General features: G+C 38.1%; 1 protein-coding gene across 1 annotated transcript in view; it reads left to right on the top strand.

Annotated features, from left to right (window-relative positions):
* Positions 1 to 15150, top strand: part of ABCB11 (ATP binding cassette subfamily B member 11) — a 109065-nt gene that overhangs the window by 19846 nt on the left and 74069 nt on the right. The window contains exons 2-5 of the mRNA XM_012808456.2: positions 9 to 107; positions 1867 to 1885; positions 4410 to 4461; positions 5483 to 5721. Of these exons, the coding sequence (XP_012663910.1) occupies positions 35 to 107; positions 1867 to 1885; positions 4410 to 4461; positions 5483 to 5721 (383 nt within the window). The 5' untranslated portion in view covers positions 9 to 34. The remainder of the gene's footprint in view (positions 1 to 8; positions 108 to 1866; positions 1886 to 4409; positions 4462 to 5482; positions 5722 to 15150) is intronic.

The raw sequence follows: 15150 nt of genomic DNA, 5'->3' as shown, positions 1-15150 counted from the left end.
TTTATAAGGCTGTTGGCTGCAGATTGTTATTACCATGTCTGATTCAGTAATTCTTCAAAGTGTGAAGAAATTAGAAGAAAATTATGGCTTTGAGTCAGACAAATCAAGTAAGTGGCCTTTTTCTTTCACTGTCTCTGGTACAAGGAAAGATGAAATCAAAAGTGAGACAACCTAGTGAAGTTAGTTTGGTTAATTCACATTGTATGCCTATATCAAAACATCATAAATATCCTGTACAGATATACAGCTATTCTGTTTTCATAACATAAGTAGAAAAAGTCAGCAACAATATGTAGAACTGGTGCTGGGTGTGATTCTTACACATGACCGTGTGGTTCTCCCTATGGTCCATGTAATGCCATGTCTGGAAGCTCTTGGTAAGAGTACAAAGTGTGAGTGAGGGAAAGCATTTTCAATGAACATCTCTTTCCTAGACAGAGTAGGGTTGTTCCAGCAGTGGCTACTATTATTAACTTCATTCCTGAATTGTTATTATTGATCTGAGTAGTGACAGAGCAGAGTCTGGGTATGCTGCTCCTTCTAGACTCCTGATGGCCATAGTGACATCATGTCGAAGGGGCCAATAGCACTTGTGCCTGGCATGTCAGGAGCACACATGGTTCTGAGTTATTATTATTATTATCATCATCATTATTTTCATTATTTGAGACAGGATCACCCAGGCTGGAGTGCAGTGGCACCATCACAGATCATTGCAACTTTAAAATCCCTGGGCTTAAACGGTCCTCCTGCCTCAGCCTCTCATACAGCTGGGACTACAGGTGTGTGCCACCCCATGTGGCTAATTTTTCTATTTTTTGTAGAGATGAGGTCTTGATATGTTGCCCAGGCTGGTCTCAAACTCCTGGGCTCAAGCGATCCTCCCATCTCAGCCTCCCAAAGTGCTGAGATTATAGGCATGAGCCACTGCACTGGCTTATTATTATTTCTTTAATCCTATGATTTTACATTTTGCAGATGAAAAAACTGACACTGGCTACGTTTTTTAAACCTTGGCAAGGGTTACACTGGTAGCAATGAATGAGTCATAATTCTAATCCAGTTCTTGATTTGCAAGTTTAAGATATTGCCCTCCATCTACACTACAATGCCTCTTTACTCTTACTGAAAATGCTGGGGAAGCCGATGTGCTGTCCCATGGTGCTTGGTGACAGAGGATCCTGGGGTTTTCTTTTTTTTTTTTTCTTTTTTTTTATTTTTTGGCCAGGGCTGGGTTTGAACCTGCCACCTCCAGCATATGGGGCTGGCGCTCTACCCTTTTGAGCCACAGGGGTCTCCTGGATCCTGGGGTTTTCCTGCACATGGTTTCTCTACACCCATGGCTCTGTACCCCCACTTTCACCTCCTACCCTTCATCTGCTCCGTTCTAGGGAAGAGAGAAAACAATCATGGCTCAGTCATATGGCTTTCACCAGCACAGAAGTGCCAGTGACATCCTGTTATCTAATTAATTTGTGGTCTATGTTTTAAATAGATAAATTCTAATGCTTGTGAAGAACCAAACAATAAATAAATATTTCTTCCATTTTGTAGCTCAAAAAACCCAGCAGGTCTTCTTCAGCTAATTTAGAAATGTTGGTCTCCATTTGATATTCAGAAAATAAGAAATATTTCATATCCTGGAGAAAAGCCCAGACATGTATAATCAAGGCAGTAGTCTTGAACCTGAAAGAGTATCTTCTTGTGTGTGTTTATAAATTGAGGGAGAGAGAGAATAAGATAATCATTTTGTAATGTTCCATAAATAAAAGTAACTTATAGGAATGTTTTTCCAGAGCAAACTTGTTAACTGTGTTGCGTTTTGTCATTATTTTAACTGCCTTTTCATTGTTTTTATCCTGACAGTTAATAATAAGAATACAAGGTAAGCAACTGAATTCAACAATGCAGCATCTTTTTAAGAATAATTCCTTAGTAGTCCTATAAAAGGCACAAAGCAGAGAATATTTTTATGCACATTGTACTTCCCACAAAATGGTATATATAATTCATTCTTTTTGTCTTTAAGACATTACTATAATTTTATTTTTAAAAACTTTTGGAATACCCCTTCTGGATTAGGTCCAAATCTCCCCTGTGTATCCAAGGGCAGGGGTAAAGTTGAATGAAGTATGATTTCATGGGCACCATGGAAGTCTCTGAAACCCCAATTCATGCCCCAGGCAAATAGTAGAAACCTAAAATGTCATTATTAGATAATTCTCTTTAGGTAAAGAGTTTAAATTCTCCATCTAGAATAGATGTCGGCTAATCACTTTTTGGTATAAAGGCAGGATTAGACTGGTCTAATTTAGAAGACAAATGAGAGGCTCAGGTAAGTTCCACAACTGGAGGTGGCGTAAGGGAGGGATTGAAGGTATTTAAGAAATTACAGTTATTTCCCAGTGGGGTGAGGGGGCCATGGGAGCGGTTAGATTAGCTCTGGGTTAGGAGTGGAGATCATCCTGGGCCTCAAAGAACCTCCCTTTTCTCACTGGGTAGGAAACAGAAAATGGGTGTGGATGTAGACGCAGGAGAGGGTGGGAAGGAAGCTGAGTTGGTTGTTTTGTCTTTAGAGTAGGTGACTACAGGATGAGAAGTTGCAGCAGAAGTCTGATGACGTTGCTGAGGGGGAGGGGGACGCTCTGCAGAGGGATGAAGTCCAGTGTTGGGTGTCGGGCTGGAGAGCACGTTCACACTCTCATTCATTCCTTTTACAAGTTGGGATTGAGTCCTATTAGGTGTCGGGCACTATTACAGGTGCTGTGGGTGCAGAAAAGAGCAAAATAGGCAACAATCTTTGCCTTTGAGGAGCTTATATTTTGGTGAGAGAGAGTAAAACTGTAAATAAATGAAGAGTAGGATGATAGCTGGTGATAATCTAGCACTTTCTAAGAAGAAAAACCAAACATAGAAATGGAACTATGAAATGGTGTGCGTATAAGTGGGGAAGGGTGAAATTTTAAAGACTTTGTCCAGGGAAGGCTGTGTGGAGAAGGCAGCTTTGAGGGAATGTCTAAAGGAGGTGAGGGAGTGGCTCCTGTGTGTATTTGAAGAGACAGCATTGGGACAGAGGATCTAGCAGTCTCCACCCAGAGGTCATGGACATAGGTCAACAAGAAGCCAAACGACCAGGTGTTGACAGCTGGAATGTGGAAGGAGGATAAGACACAGGGCTAACCTGATGGGCTAGAGCCTGGGGAGCCTGAGCAGCATCTCAGAAAGGACTTGGGACTCTGCCCCCAAATGGCAGGGAGGCTTAGGGCAGCTGAGTGCCAGGCACCACATGTGTTCACAAGATGTGAGGTTGTCTCTGGCAGCCCAGCTTAAGGAGGAGAGGGGCAAATAGCTGGATGGATGCAGAGATGAAGTTCACAAGGGTGGATTTGGGGGAAAGGATTGTGCATGATGAGGGGAGAGTGTGCTTCAAGTGCTGGGCCCTGGGACCTCGGATGCATGGGAAGGGAGCAGATTCTGAAGGGGGTTAGTGATGGAAGGAAATGGAGGATTTAAGGGACTGCAGGTCTCAATTTGAGATTGACAAATGGGTGTGGAATGAAGAAGGAAGTGAGAAAAGATGCCTGAGCAGTCACAGAGTGCAATGGAGGGAAACGTGCCGGTCACTAGTTCCTGGTGACGGCAAGGCCCAGGGTGTATCCAGGGAATGGGTGACTCAGGTGAAGTGTAGACCCTGAAGCTGAAGAGGCAAAAGACTGGCTAAGCATGACCTTTTATGAAATAAATGGGAAATAGAGTAGAACCTCCATAGCTGACCACCTCTCTGTGACGACCACTTCCTTCAGTTGACCTAATGTTCATAGACCAGACTTGCGCCACATGTATGGATCGGTACAGTGGGCCTGTGTCCCTGTGTTGACCACCTTTGGGTATTGACCAGTTTGTTACAGTCCCTTGGGCTGTCAACTTACAAAGCTTCTGCTGTACTAAGGAAATACGATTCTAAGGAAGTACGGGAGTGTTCTTGAATTTCCTATCATATCAATGCCATTTAATAGAGCTGTAAAACATCTAAACGTTATGAGGAAGCTTTAAAATAGGTTAATCCAACCACTGCAACTTCCTCACGCAGATATATAGGCACAAATAGTCTGAGAGCCATGGCTGAAGGCAAAGAGTTATTTGTCGGTATAAATGAGGGCAGAGAGGAGTTTTTACTTTCTCAGAAAACCTTCAGTAAATTTCTACTGAACCCGAGATATAGCTATACTGAAATCTCTAGAAGAAGGAAGTCAAGAAAAATAAAAGCTTCTTTTTAAAATACAGGATTTGGCCAGAATTTCCTGGCTGGTGGGGACTTTCTTTCTTACCAAAGAATAGCTCATCATTCTGGGGAGAATTTCTCATTGTTTTAGAAAGGATGCTCTTTAAATCCCTGTTTTTCTCTTCAGGTTACAAGATGAGAAGAAAGATGATGGTATTCGAGTTGGCTTCTTTCAGTTGGTAATAAAACTGTGCTGAGTTACGGCATCAGAGGTGCAACTGTGAATCGCTTCCATCAGGGAGGAAATATTAAACCTTTAGTCATGTTGGCATGTTTTTATCTATAGTGACCACTTTTTCAGTCATAAGCTTTGCCCATGGGATAACGTGCTTAGTAATTATTAGAAATAGGTTGCTGATTAAATCCACAAATTCCAGGTTGGGAAATATCCTGAAAAATAATCACTAAGCCCATAATTATAATTTTTTTTTTTTTTTTTTTAGAGACAGAGTCTCACTTTATCACCCTTAGTAGAGTGCTGTGGTGTTACAGCTCACAGCAACTTCCAACTCCTGGGCTTAGGCGATTTTCTTGCCTCAGCCTCCTGAGTAGCTGGGTACACAGGTGCCCACCACAACACCTGGCTATTTTTTTTTTTTTTTGGCAGTTTGGCCAGGGGCTGGGTTTGAATCTGCCACCCATGGTATATGGGGCTGGCACCCTACTCACTGAGCCACAACCATAATTATCATTTTTATAAAGAAAATCATCATCATCATATTATGTATACTTATTTTTATGATGAGTGTTTAGAAATTTTATAGTAGAGGTCTCTACCCCAAATTTGCAGAGGGTGGAAGCATTTCCAGGCACAAATAGACACTATTCATTGCCACTATTCTGGGAGCCAGTTTATGCCATTGCTGACTGCCCCACACAGTGTATCTACTTGGCAATGGCATCGGTGACGGTGATTATCTGATTATCACCCCCTTGAGTTATGGATGAGTAACTGAAAACTACACTCAGCTCCTGAGGTGGGGGAAATGAATTCAAAATATGACTTAACAAACAATATATGAGTGTAAAGATACTTGATGTGTAGTATATTTCATTACAATTAGTGTGAACCCTGCTGCTCTATTAAGATGATTGATAAGACTACACTATTGATAAGACTCTAGTAACTAAAATTAAATAGCCCTCCTACTTCTCCTGCTTTTCACCCATAGATGATTTCTGAATCCTTTGTTTTTCAAGTTTCGTTTTTCTTCATCGACTGAAATTTGGCTGATGCTTGTGGGAAGTTTATGCGCATTTCTCCATGGAATAGCCCAGCCAGGCGTGCTACTCATTTTTGGCACAATGACGGATGTTTTTATTGATTATGACACTGAATTACAAGAACTCAAGATTCCAGGAAAAGCGTGCGTGAATAACACCATAGTGTGGACCAACAGCTCTCTCAACCAGAACATAACAAATGGAACGCGCTGTGGGTACGCTGCTGTTTTTTTTTAAAAAAATTCTTACATTTTTTGCTTGTATCTTATGTTGTAATTCAAAACGTGTTGAAAGGCATTTGATTGGCTGAACTGGAGTTGTGTCTTATACAGAGAAAACAGAAACAAATTTACCCTTATTTCTAAAAATTACTCTGCCTTGAAGTTCTTTCCTTTTTACCAAGATTTAAAATCTTAACAGAAACAGGATTGAAAATCACTCATCAAATACATACCAGAATCGAACCACTTTATTGATGTAGGCTTGGCCATGATACTACCTACCAATACCCAGTGTACTGGAGAGGTGACCCGTGACTTTTAACTTGAGTCTCATCTCTAGGCTCTAGGAGTTCCTGTTCTTGTTTTTGCTAACTTCCTTTTGCCCCTTAGCTTTGTGGCTGAAGTTGTGATCTCTTCGATCTAAGCCTTCTCTCTGGAATGGGAATTTCATGAGCATGCTGCATTACTTGGAGCAGGGGCCGCTGGTCTTATATAGGAGTTTTTCTGTGGGGAAGTGCTGCGGTGCTGTGCACAGAAGCAGGCTGAGCTCAGGCTGGCGTGGTCACTGTGCTGCTGCCCTCTTTCTGATAAGCCTGGCAGGCTACCTTGTAATCAGTGAGTCTGTAGTGTACTCAGGGCTGACTCACTGTCATAGCACGGATTTCGTACATGCCTCATGCTGCCTCAGGTTCAGAACAAGCTCATTTGCACGTATGAACCCACACACTCAGGTTTGAAAACCAGGGGCAGGGCACATCCTGGCTAGGAGGATACTTGGAATGGCTTTCCCAAATTAATTTATATTTTTCATTTTCATTTTTGGAATTTTCTACAGGTTTGATTCCAGACTATGAGTAAGGCCTTCTAAGTCAGTTACATTCTTCCATGATATTGTCTATTTTTAGGGTCTTTCATTCACTTTTTTGAACATCAACTCTGTATTAGGAATTTGTGGAAATATCAGAAACATAATTATCTTGCATCTGGGTCCTTATCTTTGTGGAGCTTAGAGCTAGGTAGCCAGAACATTATTCAAACAAACACATAGTTACACCCTGGGAGCTTCTTGATGGGAAAGCACAATGCAACACCTGAGATACAAAATCACCCTTTAAAAATTAACAAGCCTACTTACTAGAAATAAATTTCCGAAATGGCTGTGTATGTTTCTTTTCTAAACTTGGAGTTTCTTTTTTAGCAGGGCAAAAATTTAAAGCATATCCATGATAGGTGCTCATGAACATGAATAGTTTTCAGATGGATTAAAGAATGAAACTACCCTTGGTTTTTGCATTATGGGCACCCGTTAAAAAGGAATTCTCTGTGGCTACTCATTACTTAACTCTAATCATTCTTACTGGGTTATATGCCTGAAGGTGAGCAAGTAACACACACTGGGGGCTTCTAGGAGTCTATTGGCTGTGGCTAAATTTTTAAATAATACTAAGCATATAAATGGACATTTCTCTTTTTCTATTTTAAAAAATTTTATACAGATATCTGAAATTGTATAGACCACACCTTTCTAGGCCATTCCTTTACCAGGAACTCCTTGAGTTAAATGCTTTAATTGTGAGTTATTATGGTCACTGATGTGAATACTATTTGTTCTACTTCTGAATAACATGTTTATTTAGCTTTTGTTTGATGAGATCACCATGAAGATGCACTTGGGTGGGAACAGAGGAGAGGGAGAGGACAGCTTCCTAGCTCTAAGTCTGTGGTTCTCAACCTTCCTAATGCCGTGACCCTTTAATACAGTTCCTCATGTTTGTGTGTGATGGTAGGAGCTGGTTTTATTATAGTGGTTTCTGAACATGTCATGTAGGTGAAATCATACACTATGTGTTCCTTTCCAACTGGCTTCTTTAACTTTGCCTAGTGATTTCCATGTTCATCCATGTTGTAGCATGAATCCGTACTTTCTTTTTTACTGTTGAATAATGTTTCATCATATGGATATGATTTATCAATTCATCACTGATGGACATTTGGGTTGTTTTCCACGTTTTTCCTATTACAAATAATGCTGCTATGAACATTTGTGTACATATTTGTGTACATGTTATTTGTATGACCATGTCTTCATTTCTTTGGGGTATCTACGCAAGAGTGGAATTACTGGGTCATATGGCAAAGATATGTTGAACTATTAAAGAACTACCTGCTTACCGTTTATATTACAGTGCATGAGGGTTTCAATTTCTTCACATCCTCACCAACAATTGTTATTTATTACTTATATTTTGATAATAGCTCCAGTAGACTGAATGATGACACCCCCTGCCCCAAATATCCAGGTCCTAATCCCTGAAACATGTGAATGTTCCCTTATATGGAAAAAGAGTCTGTGTAGATGTGATTAAGTTAAGGATCTTGGGATGGGGGAAATTATCCCAGATTATCTACATGGGCCCTACACACCACCATAAATGTTCTTAAAAGGGATGGTTACTAAGAAGGAGGCAGAGGGAGATTTGCCATAAAGAGAAGAGGGAGGGAATGTTATTATAGAGGAGAAGAGTAGAATGACGTTGCCACAGCCAGGGACTGTCACCAGTTACCAAAACCTGGACAATTCTCTCTGAGAGCCTTTGGAGGGAGTGCAGCTCTGTCAGCACTTGGATTTCAACTCAGTGGAGCTGATTTCAGGCATGTGAGGGAATACATGTCTCTACAACAAGTTTGTGGTACATAGGGAACCAGCCCAATAGCCATCCTAGTGAGTGTGAAGTGGTATCTCTTTGTGGGTTTGATTCGCGTATCCCTGCTGGCTAATGATGTTGGCTGTCATTTAGGTGCTTATTGGCCATTTGAATATCTTCTTTGGAAAGATATTAATTCAGATCCTTTATTCCTTTAAAAATTGGGTTATATGTCTTTTTTATTATTGAGTTGTAAGACATCTTTATATATTCTAAATACAAGTCCTTTATAAAAAAATATGATTTGTGACAACCTTCATTTTGGGGGTTGTCTTTTAATCTTTTGATGGTGACCTTCGAAGCACTAAAGTTTTAAATTTTGGAGATGTCTGGCTTAATTCTTTTTCTTTTTTGTTGCTACTGGATTTGGTGTCTTATCTAAGAAACCATTGCCAAATACAAGATAATAAAGATAGATTACATTTTCTTTTCAAACTTTTGCTCATATATTTAGGTCTGTGATTCATTCTGAGTATATTTTTTATATGGTGTAAAGTAGGAGTCCAACTTGATTCCACGTAAATAATTAGTTGTCTCAAGTACCATTTGTTGGAAAGATTATTTTTTCCTCATTGAATGATCTCAGAACCCTTCTTAGTATCAATTTCCTGTAAATACAGGGGTTTATTTCTGGACTTCTGTTTCTACCCCATTAATTTTTATCTAATATATATCTGTCTTTATGCCCATAACATGATTTTGATTACTGTAACTTTATAATAAGTTTCAAAATGGGGGAGTGTAAGTCCACTAACTTTGTTATTTTTCTAGATTGCTAGTATATTCTAGGTCCTTGGGCTTTACTATATAAATTCAAAGATCAGCTTGTTTAATTTCTGTAAAGAAGTCAGTTAGAATGCTGGGGATTATGCTGAATCTGTAGATAGATTTGTGGAGTACTACCATCTTAACAATATTAAGTCCTCTGACCCATGACCTATTTATTTGAATCTTCCTTAAATTCTTTCAATAAGACTTTCTGGATTTCAGAATGTATTTTGTAATCCTTTTGTTCAAGTTGCAATGACATGCTTTATTCTTTTTGATGCTGTTGTAAATGGAATTGTTTTCTTAATTTTATTGTCTGTTTTTTCATTGCTACTGTACAGAAATACAATTTTTTTTATATATATTGATCTTTTATCTTACAACTTGGCTGAACTAATTATTAGTTCTATTAGTTTTTTAGTAGATTCTTTAGGGTTTCCCATACAAGATCATGTCATCTGCAAATAGGGATAACTGTGCTTTTTTGCTTTCAATCTAGCTGCCTTTCCCCCACCTTTTTGCCTAGTTGTTCTAGCCAAAACCTCCAGGACAATGTTGAATAGAAATGGTGAAAGTGCATATTGCTGCCTTTCTCCTGATCTTAGGGGGAAAGCATTCAGTCTTTCACCATTGTGTGTAACATTAGCTCTGAATTTTTCATAAATGTCCATTGTCATTTTGAGGAAGTTGTCTTCTGTTTCTAGTTTGTTGAGTGCTTTAATTGCTAAAGAGTGCTGAGTTTTGTCATGTGTTTCTTCGGTATGTATTAAGGTGATCATACGGTTTTGCTCATTATAATATTGATATAGTATATTATATTACTGATGTCCATGTGTTGAATTACCTTGCATTCCTACACTAAATCCCACTTCGTAGGTAATGATGTGCAATTCTTTTAATGTGCATATACTGTAGGATTTAATTTCCTAGTATTTAAGGATTTTTGTGTCTATATTCATAAAAGATATTGGATATAAAAGTTTTCTTTTCTTATAACATCTTTGTCTGCTTTTCTTAGCGGGTAATTGTAGCCTCAGAGAATGAACTGGGTAGTGTTTCCTTTTGTTTTTCTTTTTTGGTATGAATTCTTTACATGTTTGGTAGAATTCACCAGTTAAGCCGAGTCTAAGACAAGTCTCTTGTCATAGATCTATTCAGATTTCCTATTTCTTTTTTAAACCTTTAAATTGACAAATAAAAGTTGTATATATTTATGGTGCACAATGTAATGCTTTGAAACATGAATACATTGTGGAATGGCTAAATTAAGCTAATTAACATATGTATTACCTCACATACTTACTGTTTTTTGTGGTAAGAACAGTTAAAAAGATGTGTTCTTTTTGCAATGTTCAAGTACTTATACAAAGGATCATTACTAACTGTAGTCACCATGTCCTACTTTTAACTGAACTTTGGTATCTGTTAACCAACCTCTCCCCAATCTCCCCACCTCTTGCCCCTGGTAACCACCATTCTCCTCTCGACCTTTCTGCTTCTGTGAGTTCATCGTTTTAGCTTCCACATGTATGTGAGATTACATGGCATTTGTCATTTCACTCAACAAAATGTTCTCTAAGTGCATCCATGTTGTGGCAAATGACAGGATTTTCTTTTTTGAAGGCTGAGTCACATTCCATTGTATACATTTATGTCGTATTTTCTTCAGCCATTCCTTTGGTAATGAGCATACAGGCTGATTCCATGCTTGACTACTGTGCATAATGCTGCAAGATTATGGGAGCACAGTTATCTCTTTTTGACTAGAGTAAATCCCACTTGGTAGGTAATGATGTATAATTCTTTTAATATGTGTATGCTGCAGGAAATACTAATTTTCTTTGAATTTATGCCTAGTATGGGCTTGCTAGATCATAGGGTAGTTCTTCTTTTGATATTTTGATATCAAAATGGCTGTGCCTAATTTACATTCTTACAAACAGTGTACGAGGGGTCCCTTCTCTCCACATCCTTGCCAACATTTGATATCTTTCTTCTTTTTGATAACAGCAATTCTAACATGTGTGAAGTGATATCTCATTGTGGTTTTAATATGCATTTCCCTGATGATTAGTGATGTTTAGCATCTTACATATGCCTGTTGGCCTCTTGAGAAATTTCTATAAAGGTCTTTAGCCATTGTTTCCCATTTCTTTTTGAGTTGGCTTCCGTAGTTTGTGCCTTTTAAACATTTGTTCATTTCATCTCAGTTATCTAAGTCATTGGCATACCATTATTCAAAGTATTTGTTTATCATTTTTTATTATGGAAATGTCAATAGTAATGTCTTTTTTTCATTACTGATTTTAGTTGCTTGAGTTTTTTTTCTTGGTTAGTCTAGCTAAAGATTTATTATTTTTGCTTATCTTTTTAAAGAACTAGTTTTGGTTCTGTTTATTATTATTTTTCTATTTCTCTATTATATTCTATTATTTTTCTATTTTCTATTATTTTTCTATTTATTATTATTTTTCTATTTTCTACTTCATTTATTTTCACTCTAATCTTTACTATTTCCCTCCTTCTTCTAATTTTAGGCTTAAGAGAGATGTTGAATTATTAATGTAAGGTTTTTTTCTTATTTATTATAGGTAATTAGGGCTGGATACCGTGGTTTGTGCTTATAATCCCAGTATTTGGGGAAGCTAAGGTGGGAGGATTGCTTTAAGGTAGGAGTTTGAGGCCAGCCAGGGCAACATAGTAAGAAACTGCCTTTATAGCAAATTTAGAAAAGAATGTCCAGTTGTGGTAGTGCATGTGCCTGTAGTAGTCTTAGCTACTCAGAGGCCAAGGCAAGGATATCACTTTAGCCCAGAAGTTGAGGCTATAGGGTGCTATGCTTTTGTCACTGTACTCCAGCCTGGGTGACAGAACAAGATAACTTCTCCAAAAATAAAAATATAAGCAATTAAAGCTATAAATTTCTCTCAAGAATTGCTTGTGTCACATAAGTTTTTGTATGTTGTGTTTTCATTTTTATTTATCTCTAAATATTTTATGGTTTCTCTTGTGATTTTGACTCATTATTTCTGAGTATACTATTTTATTTCCACATATTTGTGAAATTTCTCAATATTTTGTTTTTAATTTCAAGTTTTTCTCCATTGTGGTTGATGTAAAATCTTACATCATATTCTGTATGATTTTAATTCTTTTAAACTTACTGAAGCTCATTTTATGGCTTAGCATGTAACTATCTTAGAAAGTGTTTCATGTGCACTGGAGAGGAATGTACGTTGTGCTATTGTTGCTGTGTTCTAGAGGTCTCTGTTAGGTCTAGTTGGTTTATGCTGTTGCTCAAGTCTTCCATCCCTACTGACCTTCTACCTGCTTCTTCTCTCCAACAGTGAAGGTGTGCAAATGAAGTTTCTGATGATTACTGTTGCACTATCTATTTCTTCCCTCAGATTTTGCTTTATGTGTTTTGGGGCCCTGTTGTTAGATGGATATATGTCCATAAATGTTATAATGTCCTAATGGATTGACCTTTTCATCTTTATAAAATGATATTTATTTCTGTCAACCAGTTTATAAAGTCTATTTTGTCTGGTACTAGTATAGCCATTCTTGGCATTTTACAGTTCTCTTGCAATGGTATATCTTTTCCTAGTTTTTTGTTTCAACCTGTTTGTAATGTTGAATCTACAGTGTGTCACCTGTAGACAGCATATAGTTGGATCTTATATTTTTGTGAAGTCTGATAACCTTTGCCTTTCTGTACCTGGCTCATTTCATTTAATATAATGTTCTCCAAGTACATCCATGTTGTCATTCTTAATACATTCTTTTAAATGTATTAAGATGATTATGTGGTTCTGCTCATTATAATATTGATCTGGATTGATATGGTATATTACATTACTGATTTCCATATGTTGCATTACCTTTGCATTCCTATAATAAAACCCACTGGGTAGGTAATGATGTGTAATTCTTTTAATATGCATATGCTGTAGGATTTCAATTTTCTAGTATTTAGTTGAGGATTTTTGTGTCTATATTCATAAAAGATAAGTTTTTTTTTTTTTGAGACAGAGCCTCAAGCTGTCCCCCTGGGTAGAGTGCTAAGGCATCACAGCTCACAGCAACCTCCATCTCCTGGGCTCAATTGAGTCTCCTGCCTCAGCCTCCCAAGTAGCTGGGACCACAGGTGCCCGCCACACACTCAGCTATTTTTTGGTTGCAGCCATCATTGTTGTTTAGTGGGCCTGGGCTGGATTCAAACCCACCACCTTAGGTATATGTGGCTGGCGCCTTAGCCACTTGAGCCACAGGTACCGAGCCAAAAGATAAGTTTTATTAACATATGTTAAGTAGCTCAATTTAGCCATTCCACCATGTATATGTTTCAAAGAATCATGTTGTACATGATAAATATATACAATTTTTATTTGTCAATTTAAAATTTTAAAAAAGAAATAAGAATTCTGAATAGATCTATGACAAGTAAAGAGAATAGATGGCTTACTAGTGAATTCTACCAAACATTTAATTGTATGTTTAATGAATAAAATAAGCATAACACTCTGAAAAGTGGAGAAAAAAAGGCCAACTGGCTAGAGCCATCTGGAGCCCTCAGGAGCCATGAGCATAGTTGTGAGTTCCCTGGGTTTTCTTTGCATCTCCTATGTACTAGATTGGGTGATGGAAAAGCTGGTGACCTAGAAACACCTATGAGTGCAAATCCCAAAACACCAACAAAATTCTGCTCTTTCTGGATAGTGGACCAGAAACAGGAAAGTTGTAGAAAACTTTTAGACCATAACTCTATTCCAGCCAGACACCACAGAAGAAAATTATAACCTCACTCTCACCCGTGCCAACAACGTTCAAGTTGGGAGCATAGACTTTTACACTGGCTAGAATTCAGGCGTCCTCAAACTACAGCCTGTGGGCCACATAAGGCCCGCCTAGGACATTTATCCAGTCTGCTGAGTGTTTTTGCCACTGCTGCCTGTCCTACTTAGCAGCCGACTCATCCTGGGGCCCGTAGTCCATCCCTCCAACGGTCTGAGGGACAGTGAACTGGACCCCTGTTTAAAAAGTTTGAGGATCCCTGGGCTAGATGGTAATGAACCCTCCTGTATGTACCTTACCACCACCCCACAGAGTCAGTGAAGAATATGTGGTAGACCTGAACCACCCCACTGTAATAAGCAGTCTCCCCTTACTTGCTGGGTGGGGTCAGGAAGTCAGGGCATTGCCATCATCCCCATTGAAGGGGAAATCAAGACATTCTCAAAGGAAAGAAATTAAGAAAACGTGTGCCAGCTGGTATAACTAAAATGCAACCTAAAAAATGGCTAAAGGAAGTTCTCTAAACAGAAAGGACAGAATTAAAGAAACTCAGGACATCAGGAAGGAAGAACATGGTAAGCAAAACCACGGGTAGATGCAACAGACTTTCCTTTCCTTTTGAGTTTTCTAAATTATGTTTTATGGTGGAAGCAAACACTCTGACACTATAACACACCCTATTATAATACTATTTGCTGTATATTTGATTGGAATTGTTAAAATATTTATATTACTAATAGGGAAGAGTAAAAGTGTGCAATGGGAGGCAACCTTTCTAAACTTCACTCAAGTAGGTAAAATGACAACACTAGTAGACTATGATAAGTGGTGTATCTAGAACATATTTCTAAGAGTAACCACGAAAAACTTCACACTTAAAAACTCTATAGATAAATCAAAATTTTATTTTTTAAAGAACTTCAAGTAGACTATACAAAAGCAAGTGAAAGAAAACAAAGAAATGAAAAGTAGAGAGAACAAATGGAGGACAGAAAATAAAATGGCATATTTGTGCACTAAGATACCAATAATTACGTTATGTTTCAATGGACTGAATACACCAAAGAAGACAGAGATTGGCAGAATGGATGTTTTGATACATATATTCAATACATAATGATCAAAATAGAGTAATTGGCATATCCATTAGCTC

This window comes from Otolemur garnettii, unplaced genomic scaffold (genome assembly GCF_000181295.1).
Source record: "Otolemur garnettii isolate 467f Iridium unplaced genomic scaffold, OtoGar3 scaffold00090, whole genome shotgun sequence".
In the NCBI taxonomy this organism is placed as follows: Eukaryota; Metazoa; Chordata; class Mammalia; order Primates; family Galagidae; genus Otolemur; species Otolemur garnettii.
The sequence above is the reverse complement of the archived record's forward strand: the minus strand, read 5'-3'. Positions and strand labels throughout refer to the sequence as shown.